A 19,581-nucleotide genomic window follows, 5' to 3' on the forward strand; every position below is an offset into this window, starting at 1 on the left:
AATTTTTTACATAGAATAACTTTTGCACAATATCATTGTGCAAAATTAGCATCATTGTATTTAGGCTCACATTAGAGTGGAAAGTGTCCCGTGTGCACCAAACCTTACTTTTGCAGCAGGTGTAGTCCTCTGCCTGTGTCCCTGAGCTCCTGCACGCTCCTTCATGGTAAATGGATCCACAAGCCACAAGAGCTACTGTAGCAGGCCAGTTTCACACCCGCTGTGTTAAGGGAGTGTTATGCATGCATTCCCCGGCCTGCTGCTTGTGGGTTGCGGCAGCCCCCAGCATCCCACGTGGGAAGCGAGTGCAGGTGTCGATCCCAGGAAATTTCTGGGCCCCCTCCTGTGGCTCCTGGGCCCCCTTTTTGACTCTGGGCCTAGGTGCAAACCCCCCTGTCACAGGCCTACTTCCAGGTAAGTGAGCCTAGGATTGCAGCTCTCCGAGGTCTGTTCTTGCAGTCTGTGGCTGGGCTAACTTGTGCATTTCTGGCTGGGGTTTGGATGCATCAAGCCAACATGAGTCGGGCCATTGCTCGGTGCTCTTTTATCATGTGCAGGGACTGGCGCCAGTGTAGGGTGTGTTTGAGATCCACTGCCTTTCAAGAGACCGAGGGGAGCAGGTGTGGGGCAATCCAAATGGACATTTGGCAGGGAGGAGTCCCGAAGGGACACTGCTGGACTCTTTTCATTTGGCTTAGTTTAAAAGGGGGGGAGGAGGGAGGAGGAGGGAGGCAACAGGTCTTTGGGACGGACAAGCTGTTGCAGGCAGAGAGAGAGAGGTTCATGGAGTGATGTTCCAGGACATCTGCCTGGCAGCCTCTTGCGTGGAGCAAAGCCTGCGACCAAAGTTCACCTACGACCCACCCCCCTTGAGCGTGGCTGGAAGGCAGTGCGTGGCACAGCAGGGAGCCAGAAGCAGCAGGCAGAGCGGGAGAGGGCTGAAGCACGCGCGCTGCTTCCCAGAGGGTGGCTCGTTCCCTGGCAGCCCGCAGTGGGCAGCTCGGCGCGTGCAGCTGCCGGGAAGGCGGGCTGGGCTGGGCTGGGCTGTGACAGTCTCCTGGCGGGAAGCTGGGTGGAGCCGCCCCTGAAGGAAACTTTGCGGCGGAGCGCCTCAGCCTTGGGCAGCGGAGAGGGGGGCAAACGGGCTGGGTGCGCGCGCCTCCCCTGGCCAGCTGGGATTCCCGGCAGCCCCCCACTGAGCGGGCAGGAGCAGGAGAGGAGGGCTCTGGCCGGAGCACCGGCAGTGGGAGCGAGCGCTGCCCGAGGGAGGCTGGAGCGACCATGCGGCGCGGAGGCGGCTCTGCCGGCTGGGCGGCTCGGGGCTGGTTCCTGTGGACTCTCTTGGCCACCTGCGGCGGCACCAAAGGCAGCGTGCCCCGCCTTCGCCTCTCCTATAGAGGTAAGTGCTGCTGCTCTCTTTCAGTGGGAGCTGCACTCCTTGAAGTCCTGCTCTCCCTCCCTGCCCTTGCCGTAGGGCTTTCATGTACCCATTTTGCAGGGCTGAGGCCAAGCCAGTGCCACTTACCCAGGAGCACTGACTGAGCCCAGGGAAGGGTTTGGTCAGCGTGTGGTTGGTCTGTGGAACGCCTTGCCACAGGATGTGGTGACGGCATCTGGCCTGGATGCCTTTAAAAGGGGATTGGACAAGTTTCTGGAGGAAAAATCCATTATGGGTTACACGCCATGATGTGTATGTGCAACCTCCTGATTTTAGAAATGGGTTATGTCAGAATGCCAGATGCAAGGGAGGGCACCAGGATGAGGTCTCTTGCTGTCTTGTGTGCTCCCTGGGGCATTTGGTGGGCCGCTGTGAGATACAGGAAGCTGGACTAGATGGGCCTATGGCCTGATCCAGTGGGGCTGTTCTTATGTTCAGTTTTGAGTCATGGGTCTCCCCTGGCCAAGTCAGAGCCCAATCCTGGGCAGATCTACTCAGAAGTAAGTCCCATTAGAGTCAGTGGGGCTTACTGCCAGGAAATTGTGGGTAGGATTGGGCTGTCAGTCGCCCCCTGTAGGGCTTCCATCCTTCTTTGCTTACCTGTTCTATACTGAGAGTATTGCTGCCTTGGCCAGAATATGCATCAGCCTTATCAAACATTGGCCCACTTCTGTGAGCCCCCCCCCCGTACATTCACCTGCTGCACAAACATGCAAGAAGGGCTCAGAGGTGCTAGTTGGATACATATCATGTATGATGAACATGTTATCTTTTGGGACACATTAGCAGTGTTTGGTGAGTTTCAGGCTGGGGTGCCCTCCAGCTCTCTCTTTGCTAGGTGCTTGTGTGCTCTCAAATCTCACATTCTTTGAACTGACACCAAATTCTTAAAAGAGGTGGGATGTGACAGACTCCATATACTGTGGCAACCATGATCGGGACTTATCCTTGGAGTACAGTAAAAAAAGGGGTAGGAAGTGGGTTGGCAGAAGGAGATCTTGGCAGGAATGAGAACTTGGTTGGGCTTGTGAAAGAGTGTGCACGTTTTAGGAATTAAGAATGCAAGAGTGGTGAGAATAAAGTAGTGTAGGTAGAGCAAATCACAAGGGACTTGAGAGAGGGTTTTGCAAGTAGCCTTCCTTGTCAGAATTAATTTTTCCCCCTGTGTGCAATGTCTCTCACTGTGCTTGCAAGCGTGCATTCACTTACTACATACGTATACTACAGCATACTGTACCTATGAGACACCAAATTAAAAGTGTATACAAATCCACTGGGGCTGCCCATTGACTAGAAAGAAAAATCTGCCTGGTTTTGTCTTGCACATTCAGCAGCTACGTGATATGTAGGAATCCGCTGGTGAAGCGTTTTGCCACATGGAGATAAACGTTAGCAGTTGCTAACACCTGTGGGAGTGCTTCTATAAAGACAGGGCTACCGGGATCAGTTAAAAAGTTGGCAACCCTCAAATTCTAAGTTGATGTGTAATTTCTATGCTGCATTTTTTTTTTCTTCACTTCTCTGTGTTATACCAATATGCAGCATCGGTGCAGTGGAAGAGATGTCAATAGTTCACCTTCAAAGGTATAACATGCATCCCTGAATTTTGTATCATATGCATGAGAACCAAGCTAAACAATTTTAAACACCTTTGAATCCCACCTGTGCATGAAATTCCCAATGTACTTAATTTAACTAAGAGTAACCATCAGGGCCCGATACAAATCAGGACCACAGTCTGGATTTAACACTTTTCACCACAGAAAATCTTCTTCAAGCTAATACAGTATTTTCAGCAAATAGCTGGGAGGGGGGAGGGAGATGTACAGTGTATTTGCAACAAGAAAATAGCTCCTGCTCCTGATCAGTCCCCACTACATTGTTAGGCTTCCTTTGGTTAAATTTGTATGCCACTTGGTATGCAGTGAGGGAGATAAAGCAGGCTATAAATTTGCAAATGATAAAATGTATGTATTGTGGATCCCAGGCACAGATTCAAAGCAATTTTTAAGGTTATATCTAATTTCAACTTAAGCACATCTGTATTGTTCATGTCACTGCACAAAGGGCATAAAGATGGCCCCCTGCCAGAGCTTCAGGAGTGAGTTATTTCACTGGTGGCCTTGTCACTGGACAACACTCATGTGGCATTACCACTGGTGCAAAATGGTGTGGACTGTTTACGAAGCTGATGCAGGTTGCACAGTTGCAGCCTTGTATATAGCCCCTTTATGAGAGCTCTTACCTACACGTATGGCAGTGCAGTCTGTCATCAAGCAATATTAAACACAGTTCATGACAATAGATCCTTTATGACAGTACCTTGTGCAGAATCAGGCTGTTGGTCCACCTACCAAAGGCTCTCCATTGTCTTTGGCAGAGACCTTCCTATGAGAGATCTTCCTTAATGGGAAATGCAGTCGGACTGAACCTGGCACCTTCTGTATGTAAAGCCTGTTCTCTTGACACTGAGCAGCATAGCTCCTCCTGCTGTATGTTCCCAGGAGAAAGTTGTAACCATTCTGGCCTGTTTTGTTTCAGCTGTCAAGGCTCTGTTTTCTTTGACCTGATAGGTTGGGATATTTTATCTCAAAACAGGTGGCATTAGGAACAAGCAGGAATGTCTCAGGTGTCCCAGTTGCTTTTAAGGTTCTCTGAACTCTTTGAGTAGCAGCTCAGCCAAGGCTTACACTACATGTGGCCTTAGTTTGGCTGCTGTTGCCCTTTTGTTCTCATTATGAGTTAATGAGCTTGATTCTACTTGTCAAGGCAGCAGAGACAGAGCTTCTGTGTCTAGGAATGGCTAAAGGACATGCATATTTTGAAAGCCTACTCTGCACTGTTGCATGCTGTGACTCCTCACCAGTGTAGTACTGGAGTGTTATGTGAACTGTCAGATCAAAGGATTGCAAGAAATATTCTCCCACTTAGCTGAACATCTCCATTACCCCAAATAATGATTTCTGCCACATCCAGAGTATCAGTATTTGGGGCATAGAACAATGACTAGTTGGCAGAGTTATGAAAATTTTGGATTTTCAGCTTTGGGGATCTTGGTTTGCTGTAGCTTTTAATTCTGTTACTGTCACTTGACAAGTGTCAGAGACTTGTATGAATGATGACTGGCTCTGAGCATATAAACAGGAGCCAGGACACAGATGCAGCCTTAAAGTCAGCATATTATATATTTGTAGCAGGGTTTATGAAGCTCTGCCATTGCTTATTAGAATTTCACTCTGAAAACTCTCATGGGCAAACACTGTGTTGCTGCCCCTTCCTCAATAAATGAGTAGAATGGAAGACCACTATTTACTTATTTATGTTGAAAATCAACATTTCTTTCCTCTTGCAATCTGCCTTTTGTATGTGTAATAATATGTTGACTGTTTTTATCCATTTTGGACACAAAGTCTGAGTTATGTTTTGAACTAATGGACAGGAATTCCCGGTGCTTCCTGACACCACAAGCTTGGCAGGCTTCCAGTAAGGAAGAGTACAGCTTGGAAGTTTTAGAAATGTAGTTTGGACAACTTTTGTCACAGAGTCACTTTGATGTCAGTATCACGGCCAGGGGCCATATAATTCTGTCCAGAGAATTTATTTTTTCACATTTTTATACCGCCCTTCCTCCAAAGAGCTCAGGGCAGTATACATGGCTGCTCCCCTCCTTTTGTCCTCACAACAATCCTGTGAGGTAGGTGAGGCTGAAAGAAAGTGACTGGCCCAAGGTCACCCAGGAAGCTTCGTAGCTAAGGGGAGAATTGAACCTGGAATTTCTAGGTCTAAGTCCAGTTCCCAGACCACTACACCACCCTGGCTCTCAGAATGGAGATCCTTGGGCCAAAGATGCCACAGGCACAATTTTTGCCTTGGGAATTTCAGCATCTCAGCTTCTTGAAGTAGAAATGGGAGCTAAGAGTGCAAAACGCAAAAACCAAAGACCACATTTTGGGCTTGAGTCCTAGCAGAGGGGTGAAACTCTTTCTTTGTTTTGTTGGCAAGCTCCTACGGAAGCCAATAGCAAAATCCACACTGAATCTCATGGGACTATGTATAGGGGCCCATGTTTGTGAGTAATTTGGAGAATGACATCCCAAAGATATTGCTACAGCTTAAAGCAACAGCTGCATATATTTAAACCAAAAAAAGTCACCTTCTAACTGGAGACTCTCTTCCTTGCTCCAAGATCCAAATGCATGCAAAATGAGAGTATATGGCCAGCAAACAAAGTCTCCTAAACCTGAAACAGGCTGAGGAAAGGGGGGGGGGGGAATCTGCCTTGAGGAGAAGGCAGGAAACGCAAAACAGAAGAGTGGGTTTTGTCCTGGCTCAGAATGAATGCTCTTGTGGATTTCCATCAGAGGACAGATGTGGTACTGGCTAAGTCCCAGCCTGATGGGTTGTAGTAGTTAACAAGCTTCAGAAGTGGAAAAAGTAATGCCTTTACACAGATTCCTCGGTGGAGTTATCCTGTAAGGACTGTGCTGTCACTGCCATTTGCCTCTTCATAGAAGGAAAGCAAAATAAGTCTTGTTACAAAGTGTAAGGCAATAGTGCAAGAATTAATTTGCAAGTTTCAGAATTATGATACCTTGGTCTTCAAGCCAGAGAGCATTCACAGTAGGGAGGCTTGTATAATGTGAAGGATATTGCTCTGAATATTTGCAAGGAGATTCAGACTAGAGGAACTGGCTTGCAAATGTTCTCCAAGAGCCCAATCCTATGCATGTCTTCTCAGAAGTAAATCCCATTATAGTCAATGCGGCTTACTCTCAGGTAAGTGTGCTTAGGATTGTGGCCCAAATCTGTTTCAGCCATAGTCCAAAGCAGTACTTTTTATTTTTGAAAACCTGATCCATGTTTGGGCAGGGAGATGGGAATTCAAATGGAATTAATAGTTGTGCTGGTCTGTTATTTGGCTGTGTGCAGGCTATATGGGTCTAGAGCAGGGGTGCCCAAACCCCAGCCCTGGGGCCACTTGCGGCCCTCGAGGCCTCTCAATGCGGCCCTCAGGGAGCCCTCAGACTCCAATGAGCCTCTGGCCCTCTGGAGATTTGTTGGAGCCTGCACTGGCCTGACGCAACTGCTCTCAGCATGAGGGCAACTGTTTGACGTCTCACGTGAGCTGTGGATGAGGTCTCCCTCCACTGCTTGTTGTTTCACGTCTGTGATGCAGTAGCAGCGGCAAAGGAAAAGCCAGCCTTGCTTTGTGCAAAGCCTTTTATAGGCCTTGAGCTATTGTAAGATCTTCATTCATTCATATAAGCATCTTTAATATATTCATTTATGTAAACTTATGTAAATTTATTCAAATTTTAAATGTAAATTAATTCTCCCCCCCCCCCCGGGCCCCTGACACAGTGTCAGAGAGACAATGTGGCCCTCCTGCCAAAAACTTTGGACACCCTTGATCTAGAGTGGTGTGGAGGCAGGATTCTTGGAGGCCGTACCATTCCTGATTTCAGGGGCACAGTGTGTCATGTGGCTGCCTCCTGTCTGCTTCCTATTTGAGCAGCTGCAGGAGGTGCAGATGTGGCCTACCCATTCTCATGTAAAAAGCCAAATTTTAACATTTTTATTTAATTTTCAGCAAATGCAGGCCATGAACTGGCAGCAGGACACTAGTGGGTTCCGTTATGTTGCTTTGGAATGTCCTCTCTCCATCAGGCACTTTCTTGTGCAGAAGTCTGGTTTTCACACACACTAAAGAGTCTTATAGCACCTTAAACATAAGACTCTTTTTGTGTGTACTGTATAAGTTGGCTGTAACCCCTTTGGAATTCCACACCCATTATTATCTTGAGCTACTCATTCACATTCTTAGGCATTGCTCCAAGTGTCTTGATTGTTGCAGTCATTTGTGGTCCTGTTTTCAGTAACAGCTCCTATTATTGTTTCTGTGAGCATTCACAGGCTGCCATACAAATCACAGGTATTCCACAGGTACACTTTTGGACAGATGTTAAAAGAACTTATATTTAAAAATCAAATTGTAACGTAGGGATTTTTAGCAGGTCATAGCAAGGACCGTTCTTCTTTCAGTCTAGCCCTTGAAAATATCCAATATCTATCTTTTCTTATGCCAAAGACTCAATTTGGATTCAAACATTACTTCAGTGGCAGGGTAGCTGCTGCAAATCACTCACAGGGCGCAATCCTAACCCCTTATGTCAGTGCTTTCCAGCACTGACATAAGGGCAATGCAGCTCTGAGATAAGGGAACAAACCTTTCCTTACTTTGAGGAGGCCTCCATGAGTGACACCCAACTGCAGGATGCAGCATATGTCCCATTGGCACCGCTATGCCAGTGCTGGAAAGTGCTGACATAAGGGGTTAGGATTGCGCCCTTAATGTCTGTGGTAAGACTTGAACCCGTTTAGTAAATGTTTAGTAAAGCAGGTGATCTGCTTTACTAGGAAGCAGATTCCAAAGTTACTACAGCTATGTGGAGTCTCAACCAAAATACAGTATCTGTGTTTTGACCTCTAGTGTGCTTTCCCCCCTATAACCAGTCATCTCTATAATAACAGGAATAGCAATAACTGCTAAAGATACACAATATCATAACAATATGTGACCTGTTCTAATTGATTGGTTGTCTACTGCCAGGCTTATTTGAATAAAGGATGTAGAGAAGTGTTTCTCAAATTGTGGGTCACAACTCAGTTTCTGGTGGGTTGCAGAATGCTTCCCAGAACCACTAACCCTTTCAGGTTACTGACCTTGTTCATCTTTTAATGTGAAAAGCACATCTCTGGGGCATATTCTTGCTGACAAGTGTGTTTTTATCAGTGAGAATGCAACACAACTCTACCCAGAGCAGACCAAAGACCACTGGGCAGAGTTCTGTTTTGGTTTCTCCTGTTTATGACTTGGCTTGTTTGTTGCTTAAGTTCTCTGGATTATTTTATTAAAGTTGTTTCTTGCAGACACCTCTAACATGGAGCATCTTGTTTCACATGATATATAGTGTTCTCTTGTGATGTGAGTTGATGCATTGATCTGACTTTCTTACCCCTCTCCATAGCCTCTGTTCTTTGCTAGCCTTCCTTCTTTGCTTGAGTTCTCCTGTTGTTGCCTGCAGAAAGCATTGAAGAGAGAGAAGAATATGGTGTCTTAAGCATGATGTAAATTTTTCAGTGGAGGACATTTAAATTTCACATTATAGTGATACAATACATTTTTCTCTTGAAATGCATCCTAGCATTACATCCTCCCAACTTTTCTTTTCAGAGGAAGGGGACCTTAGCACATAGACCACTGGGTGGCTCTTCCACAAGCCTCTCCGCAAGATTCATTAGAACACTTACATAGCACCTGTCACATGGGACCATAAATGCCTGGAAAATTCCAGCTAAGTGCTGAGTCTTTCCAGAGACATGGTATGGGATGTTGTGCATTGGACCCCACACTGAGCAGATGGTGGATGGTTGTATCTGGAGATTATGCAGGTAGATGAGTGTTTATTGCATTTCACATTCAGGATGACCTCCTTTGTTTTTGTTGTTTCAAAGAAGGAAGACCAAAACATCCTTGCCTTTCTCCCTCAACACACTGAAGTCTCTTGCTCACCTTCCTGTCCTTTGTAGTTTATTTTTAAACAGTTCATCCTTTCATGCTGTCATTTATTTTTTAAGTAGGACTCTCACGGTCAGACTTGCAGCTCCCCACCCCAATAGAGAATGGCCAGGACTGTTGCAGATATAATTCGTTTGAATTTTTTTTTTAATGAATCTTTCAGTGTTTGTAGTAAGCAACTGTCAGGTCCCAGTTAAACAAGAGTGTCAGTGAAGCCTCCCGTGGTAAGGGGATCAGGCCCCCTAACACAGGGTTTAGGGGGCCTAACACAGTTTCCTAACACCATTTGCTGGGAACGACAGTCCCTGGGGAGCCACTCTCCCTGCAGATGACCCCACCACAGAGTACAGGCACTTGGGGGATCTAGTCCCTCTCCCAGCTAAGCATCTGTTGCAGACCAGAGTCTGCTTCTATTATCTGGATCAGCAGCAACATTGAACATGGACTGAGCTTCAAGGTCAACAGAAGAAAGACCATCTGGGCTTGCCACCTAAAGAAGCTACCACTATCCCAAGATCTCTCTCCTGATCCATCACAGACAGCTCAGAACCCATTAGTGTTTATGTGAAATTTTGATTTCTTGCCTCAATGTTCATTACTTTACACTTACCTTGAAGTGCATCTGCCATTTTGCTGCTCATTTCCCCAGTTTGAAGAGATCCTTTTTGGAGCTCTTCACAATCCCTTTTGGACTTTACCACCCAGAAGAGTTTAATGTCATCCACAAGTCTGGCCACCTTGCTGCTTATCCTCAAGTCCAGGTTATTTATGAATAGATTGAAAAGCACCAGTCCCAGGACAAATCCTTGGGGCACACTGCTTTTCACCTCTCTCCTTTGTGAAAATTGCCCATTGATACCCATTCTCTGTTTCCTGGTCCTCAACCAATTCTTAATCCATAAGAGGACCTGCCATAAGAGGACTGTGGAGTCTTCTAATCTCTAGCCTTGCTTCCCAGTTCCTTAGTTGCTACTTTGACCTGCTGACCTCGCCCCGCTCTTTGGACTTGGCTGTCACCTTTAGCCTCTGACCTTGCTTCCCTGCCTACACTCCATACGCTGACATCAACAGCTGCTTGATTCTCTCCCCTCTATAGGAATTATATACAGGTTGAGTCTAATTATTAGTGAGAGTTCCCTTCCAAGAACTCACATGGATAGCAAAAAACTAGCACTATAGCAAATCAATTTAAAAAACAAATCTTTGTTCTGGTGATTTAAAAACAGTCTTGCTGACCTTTGTAATGCACACAGAGACAATCAGTCTTTCTCCAGGAGCTTAGGCTTCACTAGGAGGAAGCAATCCCTCCCTTCACTAGGAGCCCTAGCAAGGGGGAAAGAACAGATAAGGTGATAATCACTGCCATTTAGCCTTTGTTCATGTGCTCAGGGGGAAGAGAGGAGTGAAGCCTGCAGAGAGAATGATTGATGGATTGTCAGCCAGCTGCCCTCTCTGGCATTATTAGACTGTTTTTCTTTAATTTAAAAGGCCCTTCTCATCAGCTTTGAGATACAAAAATCTGTGGATACTTAGGGTATACCACAAACACTTGCATGACTGTCTCTCTGCAACAGTATAAAACAGTTTTTTAAACTGTGATTTTAAAGGGGTGCATTTTTTCCCTTCTCCAGCGATCAGCCCATTCCTTCTCATTTGCAGGGGCCATTTGTGTTGAATCAAATCCTTGTATTAAAAAATCTTTGTATAACATGGCTGGACCTGTATTTTTCTCCTTTCCACTTGATAAGTGTCCTGTGTGACTTGAAAGCTTCCGCACTCCATCATTTGAGCTTTGTCCAGCATAAAGTAACATTTATGTTGTGTTCCTTGTGAACATCATTCAGAACCCCAACACAAGTGAACAGATATTATTTTGCAAGCTGATTGTGTCATCTGAGAAATTGACTCATTATTTTGGCATATTTGAGGTTGCCCATCCCCATTTCAAAATATAGTGTCATGTTATCATCTGTACTTTTATATGAGTAGGCAGCACATAAAAGCTGTGATCACTTAGCAATACTGTGATACTGGAGAGAGAACCAGGAATAAAAGTCAGGAGCAATAGAACCTTACTGTCCAGGCTATATGTGTGGGGAGGCAGCTTGTGAATAAAGGAAGTGGCAAAAAAATGGGGAAATAGGTTAGGAGTTCCTTGTTGGGAGGTTATAATTGAATGGAGTATGAAGGAAGAGTACAGTCTTGAAAGAGCATGTGCTGGCTGTGCAGCAGTGTGATGTGCCAAATCAGTCAAAAGTGTGAATGGCCAAAATTAGATTAATGTGAGAGAGGTATAATCTTTCCCCACCCCGCAGAGGTTTTGAGAGCATCTCTGAATAGTGCTTTCCATTTCCTAAGACTTGTTGCTTCCTGTTTGCATTGTTTCTTAATATGTAGGTACACAGAAAGAAATAGTAAGCTTACCCTGATAATGGCTTTAAAAAGAATCTTTGATTTACACGTGGCACCAAAGCTCCTTATTTGTTTGGGGAAACTCCACCATCTAAGGGAGTTCCTGCTTCAAGAGACACTTGCTCAACCCTCCTCACATTGTAGACTCTTTTGCTCCCAAAGGAAAGGTGATGTTTTCTGCTGGAATGCTGCCTCACTCTGGTAAGAAGCCTACCTAGATCACATGTTTACTCCTAGTAGAGAGTTGGTCATGGACACTGCCATCCAATAATTCTGCAGCACCAGGTGGAGGCTGAGCTCCCTGCAGTTGTAATCAAGTGCAGTTATTTGTGTTCTTTTCCTCTTGTTACACTTCAGTGCACCATACTTGTTGTTTGAATTCTGGATAGGGAGTGTGAGAGAGTGATTTTTTTTCCGCCCTTTTAATGGTGGCCAAAATCTGCTGCCTGAGGTAGCCACCTCATCTCATGCTAGGACTAACCCTGACTCAAATACATTCAAATTCTATTGTGTATTTAGCTCTCTTACAGAGCTCAGGATGTCACACCGACTTTCTCCCTCCACCCCCTTTCTATCCTCACAATGACTCTGTAAGGTGGGTTTGACTAAAGCAGGGGTGTCAAACTCGTTTCATAGAGAGGGCCAAAGTTAGTGTTCAGGGTGCCTGCTGAGGGCCGGAAGTGACATCATTAAGCAGAAAGTGACATCATTAAGCAGCTGATGGCCAGAAATCAGCACTTTGTTCTCACAAAGAAATTCGTTAGCTGCAAATGACAGAAGAGAAAATATACAAATCTTGATTATATTTCAAGATGTGAGAAAGCCCAATTTTCATGTGGGCTGCTGTTTCAGCAGTAACACCTCAGCACTACTCAGTAACTGAGAGCCTGAGGGCCGGATAAAAAGCTTCTGGGGGCAGCATCTGGCCCCCGGGCCTTTTGTTTGACACCCCTGAACTAAAGGATAGGTAACTAGTCCAAGATCAGATCTATGCCATGGCTTCCACATGAGGAAGCTACTCAAGCCATTCAGTAACAAAGCTATGCCATATATCTGAAAGTAGACATGATAGGGCAAAACTGATGCCATATTTGGAATCAGCACCCCAGATTCGTATAAAACCACCATAAATTTTGGAAAATGTTTTTTCTGACCCTCAGTTTCACAGGCCTTTGTAATGTTTCTTCTATAAATTCAAGAAACATAGCTGCTTAGCCAGGTTTTTGTTTTCTTTAAAAATGGGATCTGGGTAGAGCAATTTTAATAGTCATTCCTGAAGTGGGGGAAGGGCACACACTCCTTGAATGGTATGTACAACCTCTGTAACTTTGTCTTATTTACCACAAAGTGGTGTTATGGAGCTGTGTATGCCACCTTTAGATATGTGAAGGATCCCTGTCTTAGTACAGTGGGCTCCAACAGAAAAGATGGTGTCCCTCAGCCTTACAATACTATGTCTCTGGGTGGCTAATGAAATTCCCCTGATGCTTTAAAATATTGTATTCCGTTCCATACGACCATGGTGTATCAGGCCAGTTCCTGTCCAGAGCAGTTTTTCTCTTATTTGGAGAGCTCTCGGGTCATGCAGATTCCTGTTTTTGCAACATTTGAGCAGCTAATGAAGAAGACAAGTTAGGATTATCTTTCCAACGCCTACAGTTTCACACCTTTTTCCTTAAAACCTGCAAGAATTTCTCTGATGCGAGGGAAGGTAGCGAAGGCAGGCCTGTGCAGTCCTGTCAGTATAAGCAAAGCAACTGTAGCCCATTCCTCTGCTGGTAATTGGAGTGTGTTCCCTGGCTGCTGTTGAGTGGTGTTCTGATAAAGAATCTCAGTGCTCGTTGACATTTATCTGCTGTGGAGCGAATTGTGGCAGGCACTGCCAAGATTTTTCCCACAGAAAGGGAGAGGCAACTAGAGTATACAATAGCCTTTGCTGGACACAGAAATAAAAATAAGGTTTTGAAAATATCATCCCTGTTCAAACAGTAAAAGTTCCTTGCTGTATGCAATATTGATCAATTTTTAAGTCCCTAAATTAGGAAGCAAAAAAGTTCTCCCCACATTAAAAAAAATTGCTCCACATTTAATTTGCTGTCCAAGTATGCCTTTGCAACATTGGGGAATTAAGAGCTCTGTTGCTGGCAAAAAATTAAATCAAGCAGCTGGAAAAGCAGAGTAGTTGCAGTGCTTGAATGGCTGTAGCTGGAGTCTTGAGTTAAGTTTGTGATTGCTATGTGCAGATGCTGCTAAGCTGTGATAAACTGTGTGTCCCAGTGAGCACACTGTTTTCCCTGTTCTTCTCAACTGAGCTTGTGGCATGAAGATACTAAGTCAAAAGTCCCCTGCAAAGGCTATGTAGTTCCATGTTCAAAGCTTTCTGGTTGAGATAGGGAGACCTCAGAGCTTGTGCATACGCAGAAAAGAGATTTTTCATCCATGTTCAGTTGGAAAGACTGAAAAAAATCTGGAATATTTTTGGGTAGAGCATGACCTCTGTACACTTAGGGTGAAAGTGATTAGTACAGTACTCCTAATAATTTCTAATCAGGAATGGCCCATCCATGAGGCCAACTGAAGAGGTCGCCTGAGGCAGCAAATTAGCTGAGGAGTGCCCACATGCCTCTTTTGTTCCTTCTCTTTCAGCTTTCAGCTTGGAAAAAGAGGGGGGACAGAATAGGAAAGGCAGTAGGAAGGGCTAGAGCACCAGAGAACTTGAAATAATTACCCCACATACATCATGACTATTGTGAGCTGATTGGAGTAGCCTGAACAACTGAGTTGTGTTGGAAAACCGCATTTCCTTGCCTCTTGTTTTCATTCTTCTCTGGCCTCTTCCTAATCTCTTTAGAATTGTGACCTGCCCGCGTGCACCTGTATTTTGGTCCCCCAAATCTCTGGTGTGTCAAAGGTTGCTAGCTCCTAAGTAGATAGGGATCGGCCATGAGGAGCCCTGGGCACCTGGTATTGGTCTTCAAAATAAGCTGATCCAGTAGGATAGGGATGATAAAAGGAAGGAAAGAGAAGAGAGGGTGGCAGGAGGGGCAGAAGAAAGCCAGAGAACAGCCAGAAGGGGGGAGGACTAGGAGGGGCAGGAGAGAGAGGAATGAAGCAAGAAGAAGGCAAAGCAGGAGAAGGGAGATGAGCACAGGCTGGATGATGAATACTACCTCCCTGATCTTGGGAAACAGGAGAGGAAGAGGGCAGGGAGACTGCCAGCAGCCTTCTAGCCAAGGGGCTGGGTCCAAGGCAGACTCTGTCCCATGCACTTGGCTCTGCAGATCCAAGCATCCTGCTAAACTGCCAGGTGGGGTGAGCTGTGCGTCATCCATGTTGCCTTTTTCCTAGCACGTGCTGATTTGACTTGAGCCATGGGAAAAAGAGCCAGTCTCACAGTGAAGTGCCTCAGGGAGGAGACCACTAGATTGGATTTATTACATGTGAGAAAAACCAGCTGACCAATTTTCTGATGCCATCCTTCATGTTTGTAGATATGCTGAACATTAGGAAATGAAGACATGACTTCCCATGGCCATGTGGTTAAGCATTTTTATACTAGATATATCTGTATTCCCCCTCACCCCCAGGACTTTCTTTCACTTAAAAGGAAGTTTGTACATATGGTATTTTGGTTTAAAAATTTTTGAACGGGAAAGGAAGGAACCCCCTCTTTTGTGAGCCTTTGGGGTGCACCTGAAGTCTTGTTTAGCATGCAGTGATGATTGTAGGAGAGCATCTGTAATCTTTTTGGAGCTGTTCCAGAGAAAAAAGTGAGAAATGATTGCCCGAGGATGGAATGCAGTGACAGGGTAGGAGAGGTTGGGTTACCAGTTCCCATACTCCCAACCGTCCTGCCTAGACTATGGTTTCCCAGACTAAGTGGGGCCCTTGCTCTGGCAATCACCCATCTGTCATGCCAACAGCAGACTCTGATCAGTTTGTGGTTATGTGAGATGAAAAAGAGGTTGTTTAAGCAGAGCCAGGTTTCTGTCTTTTTCCCAAAGTACCATGGAGACACAATAATGTGGCAGGGAGAGGGGCAGCATGGGGTCTTGTCATAAGCCAAGTAGAGATTTTACAGAAGAGATGTGTCAACAGCACCACCGAGCTGGAAGAAGTGGCTCTTTGCTTAGCTGCTGAGGTTTGGGGAGACCTGACAGCAACAGGACTGGGTGGGTTAGTGGGGGTGGTGGGGGTGCTGTCTGTATATGAAGGAGCTCTCGGCACAGAGCCCAGGCTCTCTTCACTTAGTGGCAAATTAGGTGATGAAGAATGAAACCATTATTTTGACTAACAAAAAAGGCAGAGAATAGTTATTGAAACAGCAGACCGTGAACAGAAAGGGTTATAGAACTCTCCGGGAAGTGGATGGAATTATGAACTTCTTGCAGTTTAGCCATAGAATCCTGTTTTATAGATCAGCCTGTGAATATCCCTTCAGTTCAGGAAGCCACCGAGTCAGTGCTCTGGTGGTGATCAGCACAAAACCACAGATGGTTGGTGTTCCACAACCTCTTGCATCTCTCCTCATCCATGTAACCACCCATTATAAGTTCCTCTGCACTAACTAGCACTTAAAAAAATATATAGTGTTCTACTCTGTATCTTGTTGTTGACTATGAAATGCATCTGTGCCATGAAGCACGTGTATCTCTTGTTCCAAATATAGTATACTTATTGGTGGATGTGATACAACTGAACTCTGAAGCCCTACTTGAGATACAGTAACCTGAATTCCCATGGGAAGGCCCATCTTGTCTAGGATTTATATTGGTGGATCACCAAGGAATTCCTATTAGCAGTAGATATTCATTCATTCATTCATTCATTCAACAAAGAGAGACAAACCCATTTTTATTTTAAGACATTTATATCCTGCCTTTCTGCTACACTGTAGGTACCATATACCTTAAAGTATCACAATCACAATCGACCTTTATTAGGCATAGAACTTAACAGTTGCCTGAGCAGCTTACACAAGAAGTTACATTCAAGCAGGTCATCAAAACAGAAATAAATGTAGATTAAATAAGATTTCCCTCCATTTTACGTTTGGTTAAAATCTCACATAAAAAAATCCGCCATTGGTTTTACCATTTTTTCATTTGCAAGTAATATCTGTAGTTTCAATTCATCATGACAGTTGGAATAATTGGCAAAAACCAGGTCCAAATGCATAGATCTAGTCTTCTTGTAAAGCGGGCAGTGGAGCACTGTGTGGGAATATACCTTAAAGTATTTCTTTATGGAGACTTTACTGCTCCAGAATTTGAAGGAATTTGTGGTAACTTGACAGCCACAGGCTCCAGGCATGAGAAACCCTTTCTGAATGTGACCTAAGTAATGAAGATCAAGGAGCTGTCAAGAATTGGAGATCTGGTGCATAGCTGCAAAAAAGACTCTGATTATAATGGTGCAGATTGTGATAGAAATATTTAGCACTCCATGATCTTGCAAAATCCATCATTCTGCTCCCCAAGAGAATAGATTTCATTGAATCATCATACTCTCTGAAGGGAATCAGGCGTAGTCCCTGAACCTCACTGTTGCAGTTGACCTGCATCTTTCCCCCCCTCTACTTTTCACCATTAATCTCTTTCTTCCTATATGGCAACAACACTTGAGCAGGAGGAAAGTCTTGCCAGATTAACATAAATATAAAAGCTCCCTCCTCAAGGAGGAATTTGCTAAGGGAAGTTTTCTGAAACAACAAAAGGCTGAGAGACTGTGCCAAAGCTTTTCTGAGATGGGAAAATATTATTTCCGTTTAATAATAGAAAAATAGATGGTTCCATCTCAAGTCGCCACTTTGGCACTTGTATTGCTTGAGAGACCCCCTTGAGCTGTAGGAGTAGACAAGAGTGCCTAGCTAACCTTTTTTAGGTCCCCATCTTACATCTATGTAACTTCCTTTCCAAATGTTTGGTATGTATCATATGCAAAAAATGTGTGTTAGTATCCGTGACAGGAATAATAACTAGCAACACAGGTCTTCCCCCCCCCGCTGCCCCAGTTATGTTTAGCAAACGTTTTGAAGGTTTAAAAATATTTTCCTTATTTTGCACAAGAGTGCTTACCTACAGTCTGTGCATAACCTCCTCTCCAGCTTTTTCCCATTGGATCAAAGCTCCTGCTCTCCAGGTTGTGCTGGAATGAACAACACTTGAAGATTTTTAAGGGCAAAAAACAAGGTCATTCCTTCCACAAAGCAAGCCCATTCTGTTCTATAATGTATTTCAAAATATGGAGGAATTTTAGGAACTTTGTATTACACACCAATAAAATGCAGTTAGAAGGTAAATGGAATATATATTTTATGTTGCCTTTTTTTTTTTCTAAAGGTAGGAGGAGGTGTGGGGAAGCAACTGCAAAGTTTGGAATTGTCTTTCCCAGAAGATCAAGATGTGATACACAAGTTTCATACAATCCTATTCAAACCAATTTTCAGGTTGTTGGAGTGTAAACGTTGTGATAACCAAAACCAGAACATGTTACATAGGGGTTGGTTTGCTTTCTGTACTTCCAGCTTTGCATCTCTTAAAACTTGGCCCACTTCTAATTGCTTTTAGTTCTTCCAGTGTAGTGCTTTGTGCTTTGTCATGGTTCTTAGAAAAAACTGGGTTGTTTGTATCCAGGGATTTAGCACTGCTAGCTGAGGCAGTTTGGGTCCCAGCCTGGCTTATGTTGCAAATTCCTCTCCTTAATATCAGAGTTTTTATTTCTTGTTTTATGCCCTTCATTCCTGCATGTGTGTTCTGTTGGAATCCATGGGAATGAGGAAGAAGGGCAAGGGTCTGTCTCTCTTACGAAACAGCTGCAAGACCCCTGTGCTGGTCCATTGCCCTTCAATAATAATTCTTTGTGTACTGAGGTAGCAAGGAAGTAGACTGGATGCCATACGCACAGCAGGAGAAATGGGGTTAGACCAGGAGGGTGGCAGCTGTCAGCAAGCAGTACATGCTGGGAATCCATGAGATCAGCCTCTCACATAAGAAGAAGGTTTATGACCTGGGTGTCTATTCCTGACAGTGGGAACTAGAATCCTCAGAGAGAAGGGTTAGGCTACTCATGAGATGGGGAACTGGGGCTAATGTGCTTAATCTCTCACTAGGCTTTAGTATGCAATTTGTATCATTGTACTCTTTGGTTTCTTTTAATGCAAGAACAGTTGTTGAGATGGAAATATATTAAATGTCAGTATGTATGTGATATCTTTCTTTGTGAACTGAGTTGGTCTTCTGAACTGACCATTGATACTTCTTGCTCTGAATAGTCTTACTATGTACAAACATTAGACTAGAAGGAAATGGCTACTTTTTGCCAAAATTTCAATGGCTCCTGATAGTAATTTTGTTATTATTGATAAATAACAGAATAAGCAACTATATAGTGCTCTTAGTGTCCAGTGCGCTTCACATAATTACTAAAGTAGATCAGTGTCCTCTGTTTCGAATCTACAGTTTGGAGATGAGATATAGCAGCTTGCTTAAAAACACTTGACTTGGTGCGTTTCCTGATTTAGGCAAGATTCCATTTGGGGATTTCCTGAATCACTAGTTCATTCTCTAGTGCAGGGGTGCACAAACCCCAGCCCTGGGGCCACTTGTGGCCCTTGAGGCCTCTCAATGTGGCCTTCAGGGAGCCCCTAGTCTCCAATGAGCCTGTGGACCTCCGGAGATTTGTTGGAGCCCGCACTGGCCAGACGCAACTGCTTTCAACGTGAGGGCGACTGTTTGACCTCTTGCGTGAGCTGTGGGATGAGGGCTCCCTCCACTGCTTGTTGTTTCACGTCTGTGATGCACTGGCAGCAGCAAAGGGAAGGCCAGCCTTACTTTGCGCAAAGCCTTTTTATAGGCCTTGAGCTATTGCAAGACCTTCATTCATTCATATAAGTTCATCTTTAATATATTTATGTAAACTTATGTAAATTTATTCAAATTTTAAATGTAAATTAATTCTTTTTTTTCCCTGGCCCCCGACACAGTGTCAGAGAGCTGATGTGGCCCTCCTGCCAAAAACTTTGGACACCCCTGCTCTAGTGCAATAGTTGTGCATTTCTACTCAGAAGTAAGGCCCATTGTTCTCAAAGGGGCTTACTCCCAGGAAAATAGGATTGCAGGCTTAGGGCCCATCCTATCCAATTTTCCAGTGC

General features: G+C 44.6%; 1 protein-coding gene across 1 annotated transcript in view; it reads left to right on the forward strand.

Moving 5' to 3' along the window:
* Window positions 1-1,186: 1,186 nt before the first annotated feature.
* SEMA3G (semaphorin 3G) overlaps window positions 1,187-19,581 on the forward strand; it is a 102,714-nt gene continuing 84,319 nt past the window's right edge. Inside the window, exon 1 of the mRNA XM_066618501.1 lies at window positions 1,187-1,399. Coding sequence (XP_066474598.1) covers window positions 1,282-1,399 — 118 coding nt within the window. The 5' untranslated portion in view covers window positions 1,187-1,281. The remainder of the gene's footprint in view (window positions 1,400-19,581) is intronic.

This window comes from Tiliqua scincoides, chromosome 2 (assembly GCF_035046505.1).
Source record: "Tiliqua scincoides isolate rTilSci1 chromosome 2, rTilSci1.hap2, whole genome shotgun sequence".
NCBI classification, from domain to species: domain Eukaryota; kingdom Metazoa; phylum Chordata; class Lepidosauria; order Squamata; family Scincidae; genus Tiliqua; species Tiliqua scincoides.